We start from the raw sequence: 5,711 nt of genomic DNA on the forward strand, positions 1-5,711 counted from the left end.
AAGACTGCCTGCCCGCAGCGGAGCCGTCAGCGGTCCTGTCCAGTGAAGCGGCCTTCCATCTGCCCGGAGCCTCGGCCAGAGCCCAGTTTCTGTGCCATGCCGCCTCGCGGAGGGGGTCCTCTCCCGTCCCGGTCGCGCATCATGCCACCACCTACTATTCCACGGGGACCCCCGGGGCCTCGGTCATTGCGGCGGAGATCCCGGCGGTCGTCGCCGCCTCCTCGGGTCTCTCTTTCACGAGCGGCTCTTGTTTTTTTCTCTTCCACGTTCAAGCGCACCTCACCCCGGAACATAATGGGCTTATGGGGAAAAGCGTTCAAAGCACACGTTAGTCACTGCCTGGCGCAGTCCCTTCACACAGGCACAGCAAAACACCACGCGCCGCGGCCTGCGCCTCGGCTTCCACGCCAGAGGCACAACCCAACTGCTGAGGGTCCCCGCAGCGCCCGCCTCAGCCCCAGAGCCCTGCCGTCAACAGAGCAGCAGTTGTAGATCCCTTGGCATGCAAGGAATTAAAATGTTTTTCTCGAGCGAGGACAGGGCTGTCTTTAGCCTCTGCGCTGCAGGGCTGAAGTTCCTCAGAACTGCTCTACCTGCTCTCACAGACCAGAAATGGAGCCTGCGGCCTGCTCCTCCCCAGTTCCTCAATTCACAACCACAAATACACCAGCTCCTTTTCCTCAGTCCCAGCACCCTCGTGACACCCTGCAAAAGGTTCCACACTTGCCTTCCAGCTCAAAAGGCTCTCTGAAGTAAGTGCCGAGCACCACGTGGTGTCTACGTGCAGAGGCCAAGAGCCTGAGCTGGGTACAGCACGGTGTGAGGAACACCAGCACAGTTTCTGTAAGCTACAGAACACTCCTGACAGAAGAGTGTCCCAAAACTATGTTCTCCTTCCAGCTGGTCTTTGAATGCCAGAAACAACCACAATGCGGAGGGACATGGCCCCCGCGACTCGGGGGGAAGGCATCCGGTCCATCCCTTGAGGGCTACTCAGTGCCAGTACTTACTTTTGCAACCAAAATTCGCTGGACCGGCTCAGAGTCGTCGAATACCACGAACCCAAAATTAGGCAGTTTTCCTCCCACTCCTTTAGTGTTGATGCGAAGTTCTACCACGTTTCCGAAGCCTGGGAGAACACGAGGGAAAAGCCACCTGACTGAAAAACCCCATCAGCAATCCCACCCCTCCACCCGTTCCAGACAACACCCGCAGCGTTTCAGCCCATGGAGGATCCCCTGGGTGGCCCTAAGTGACCATTATGTGACTTTTCAAGGTGGTTTTTCCCCTCAGTCTCTGCTGCTAAACTTGCTACTCACTCATGAAGAACTCCTTCAGCTCACTCTCGTCGATGTCGTGCGGCAAGTTCCCAACGAAGAGCTGGTGGCTGTCTGGGTAGCGAATTATTCGACGGTTATCTGACTCATTCTGCTCCATGTCCCCTCTCCCTGGTGCCAACAGAAAGAAGAGAGAGCCGCTGAGGTTACAAGAACACCTAGAACACGTTCACTCCCGCGGTTCCGCACCCTCGGCTCCCGAGCTCACGTCTACCCTGGCTGACGCAGCGGGGAGGACGCTGTCCTCCTCACACAGTCCTGACCAGTTTGCAATAACAGAACAAAGTCTTTGTTTTCTTTTCATCTGCTTCCTCTGGTGAGGTTGAATAAATCCATGTTACCTAAAACATCTGGCACGCTGGGCAAGTTTGTTGAAGAGCTTCGTGCTCTATCTTAACTTGTTACACAGAAGAGTTGCTCCCCACCTACTACAACGTATGGAAAAGGTTTGGATTTCAGTCACCTCTGCACCAGTTCCTGGGCACAACAGCAGTGTCCTTCCTGCGGCGCTCGCGTTGCGCCGTTCGCAGCAGGCTCCCCGGCTCCCCTTTCCGTCCTTGCACAATGGGGCCGTAGGGCTGGAGCTTTACCATGGGGGCAGCTGAGATTCCAGCTGCTGCTCCCCTGCCTCTGCTCCCTGCCAGCCTAGGATCAGAATCCCAGGGTTTGGTGTGCACTTACCGAAGGTCTCCGTTAGAACCAGGCTGAGCTCGAGCTGGTGGAGATGCTCACAGCCGCTGAGATTGCAGGCAGAGCCTGCCCGCTTTACAGTACGGTGTCAGGATCATCGCAGGGACCACCCCTCCCCCACCACCACTCCCAACTTATTTTCACCCTCTGGGGGGACGAGGAGCTGATCACACCCTGTAACTCCGGCCCTGGGACTAGATGGCCCTTGCCCAGCACTGCTGGAGGTTTGCCAGGTGACCGGGCTGGACCAGGGACAGGTACAGACAAGGCCCGTCAAGGAGACACCTCTCATTTACCAGCGGACGCACAAGCTGGTCCGTGTTACCTGGTCGTGGTCCTCGGGGTGGGAAACCTGGTCTCTCCCTGGGACGCTGCTCACGCACACGAGGAGGCTGAGACTGAGCTTCAGGTTTAGTTTCAACTCTTGGCTAAAACAGGAGGAGAAGAGGCATTATTAAACACCGGCCCGCTAAACACAACCAAACCCCCAAACCTCGCCAGAACCACTCCCCTGCCCCGCCCCAGCTAAGCAGCATGCACAAAAGGAGCTCCAGAAGACGCAGCTCCAGGGCAGTGTGTTTGGGAATACAGTTTTTTCACCCCCAGGGATGCCTCTGTACCAATCCAGGACTGCAGTGTTCAGCTCTCTCTGCCAAAGGTGCAAAGCAAACACCTCTCAGCCAGAGCATCTCCCCAGAACATGGGTAAGGTGACTCGCCCGTGCCTGACCAGGCACTGCGACCCCAGCGCTCCTCAGCCTGACTACAAGCCCCACACAGATGGAATAAGGCTTCCTCACGCCAAGCTCAGGCCTCGCAGATTAGGAGGTGGTCAGAGATGGGCAAATTGCTTGTCTGAGTCCCTGAGGGAATTCTCTTCCTCGAGTGCAGCACATCTGTGAAGGAACTACCAAAAAGAAAGAGGACAACAAAAGGAAAACCCTCCGAGGTCTCCTAAGTATTTCTGATACAACAGAGCCACCTGAAACGACAGTTCCTGCAGACTACCTACCCACTGAGGTTATCCTTCCGACGTCACGACCACGACCCCCAGAGTACACCTTCCATATTCTCCACAGGCACTACAGCATTGGTTCCAACTTTTGCAAGCCAAAAAAGCTTTCCAAGATAATTTGAGAACAAGAGCCAGAACAATAACAAACATTTCTACGCAGCCTATTGGTTACTGAAGCGATTTCCAACATTTTTTAGATTCCACTCTCTGTACGACAGTCCAGCAGCTGCTGCTGTGTTGGGTCCTTATCTGAGAAAAACAAAATTGTCCTCAGGAGCACAAAGAAGAACATCACCTTCCAAGGAAGATTAGACATGAGGACAACAGCTATAGGCCCAGACTGCTGCGGATTAGTTTACACTAAACATCTTTACTGCATTACAAGTTGTACCTCAAAAGCCAAAGTCAATCCGTCCGGAGCCCAGTTCTCAAACACTCGGTCCTCCCATCAACCACAGCAAAGCCTGGCCGAGTCCCTGCTGGCCTTCTAGGAGATCCCAGATACCTTCTGGCCTACCACACGAAGAGCCTCTGTCCACCCAAACAACAAACAGCTCCTCTTGGTCTCCACTTTCTGATCCGCACCAGCCCCTTGAGCAGAGGGATGCTGCTGCAGGGCGCTCTGGTGCTGCTGGAGAGGAAAGCGCTGGCACACAACTGTGCTTCCCCAGATCACGGTGATGATTAGCAGCATCAGCAGACGCCTCTTCCCGGCTGTGATTTGCAGCCCTGCAGCTCTCACTGCACAGGGAGCACACACAGCGGACCCAAAGGCACAGAGGAAGGATTTCAAGAGATAGTGGCTCAAGGAGCCAAGTGTGGACCAGACCTCCACCTAACGGGGCTCTGAGCACGGCGGAGGAAAAGGTGACACCGTCTCTTCTCTTCAGGGGCTCACACAGGAGGGAAAGGGACCTCTCTGGGCTACAGTAATGCTGCTGGCAAGGGCAGCACGCACGTGGCTCTCTGCAGGGTCTGGAGTCAATGCTACAGCAGCTGTAGTTTCACCTTGATGAAAACTGGGGCGATGCAGAGAAAGGAATGGGAAGGACAGTGAAGAGCTGCTTTGCCACATCATTGGTGCTGGCTAGAAGAGTGTCCCAAAGGAGCTGCCCGCCCGTTCGTGCAGACAGGAGAACAGGAAAAGCTGCCACTGCTCTGTAACCCCTCGTGGAAATGGCTCAAGTGCCTTTTCTAGCAGCATTCTGTACTCCATGTCTGAAAACATGCAAGAAATGGAGCTAAGGACTGACTAATTCTGCCTGCAGGAGAACTCTTGCCACTTGAGGACTGCTCAGAAACTTCCACCCAGAATTACTTCAACGTGAAGCCAGTGATCTAAAAGGCAGGAAGCGTGACAAGCTGCAGAGGCAGCATGGGAGAGCTGACGGGGACGTTTATAAGCTATATTCTGCTCTCTTGCAGAGATCATTTTAAATTTTTGCTGTCATACTACAAAAATCCACCCCCTCTACTGCAAATACATCAAACCCCGTTTCGGTTTCATGAGGAAAACCTATTCTGCACTAGAAGGAGCAGTTAATGGCTCAAATACCCGCTGGCTGCCCAAGGCCCTGCTGAAGCTGGCGAAGACAGACAGGCTGCCTATGCCCAGCTCGTTACTGAGCCACGACCTGATTTCCACAGCGGCCCTGTCAGACCAGATACGCCGCCACACAAGGTAGTGGGGTTTTGCTGGTTCCTCTCTGTCAGTACAAACCAGGGAAGAAACCAGTGCAAACCCAGCAGCTGCCATAACCCAGCTGCTCTACTGGAAACTGGTGCCTTTTAAAAAGGCGGGACACAAGCTATCACACCACAGAGCCTTGGTGCAGAGCGTCAGCGCACATCTTCTGGTCTGAGGATTTTTACACAGAAGGAGGCAGCTGAATTGAGAGCCTCGGACTGTCTCACTCCAGCTTGGCATGTGCAGGACACGAGCTACCACCCAGTCAAACTTTCCTCCCTCTTTCTCCTCCTCACCCCGCCGGCCCAGGAACGGGAAGAGCGCGTTGTGCTGGCAGGGAAATGTGCACCTTCCCCTCCTCACACAGTCATAAGTTGGTACAGGGTTCTGTGACAAGTTAATTACCAATGGGTAACGAATCCAGCGTGCTTCTGCAGATGTGGGCCTTACGAGGCAATCAGAAGCAGCGCTACCCGATTCCGCTAGGGCACTTCCGCCAATGAAACGCCCCTGGCAAACACACTTTAGAAAACTACCATTTTGTGGGGAGTTGGTTTGGGAGATTTTTTGCCTTGCGAACCAAAACACATCCCATTAAAACCAGTCAAAAAAACAGTCCCTGTGTCCACATGAACAGATTTTGACGTCACCATCACCCAAGGTCACGCCAGTTAAGTGTTTGTGCCTTCGCTTGCGACAAGGTGAGAGCATTAACATTTCAGACACAATTAATTTGTGCAACTTAAGTCAGATCTGTTAATTTAAAAACCAGAAGCAGTTTGCAGAAGTAATGAGACAATCCAAGGTGTTCACAGATGGGTTACCTGTGAGACTGGTGCTTTAACATGGGGTGGAATTCCAGAGGAAGAAACAGTACCACTAGGAGGCAGGTTTTTACTGGTCACTGAAGCCCAAGAGAAAGCCTGCAGGAAATGCAACAAACCTGGCTACTCATCATGGCAAACCACTGGCATCCCCCAGGG

General features: G+C 53.8%; 1 protein-coding gene across 1 annotated transcript in view; it reads right to left on the reverse strand.

The window, feature by feature from the left end:
* Nucleotides 1–5,711, reverse strand: part of G3BP2 (GTPase activating protein (SH3 domain) binding protein 2) — an 11,362-nt gene that overhangs the window by 230 nt on the left and 5,421 nt on the right. The window contains 4 exon segments of the mRNA XM_010143355.1: nucleotides 13–299; nucleotides 1,011–1,129; nucleotides 1,320–1,448; nucleotides 2,353–2,455. Of these exon segments, the coding sequence (XP_010141657.1) occupies nucleotides 13–299; nucleotides 1,011–1,129; nucleotides 1,320–1,448; nucleotides 2,353–2,455 (638 nt within the window).

The sequence above is a fragment of the Buceros rhinoceros genome, unplaced genomic scaffold (assembly GCF_000710305.1).
Source record: "Buceros rhinoceros silvestris isolate BGI_N320 unplaced genomic scaffold, ASM71030v1 scaffold21669, whole genome shotgun sequence".
Lineage (NCBI taxonomy): Eukaryota > Metazoa > Chordata > Aves > Bucerotiformes > Bucerotidae > Buceros > Buceros rhinoceros.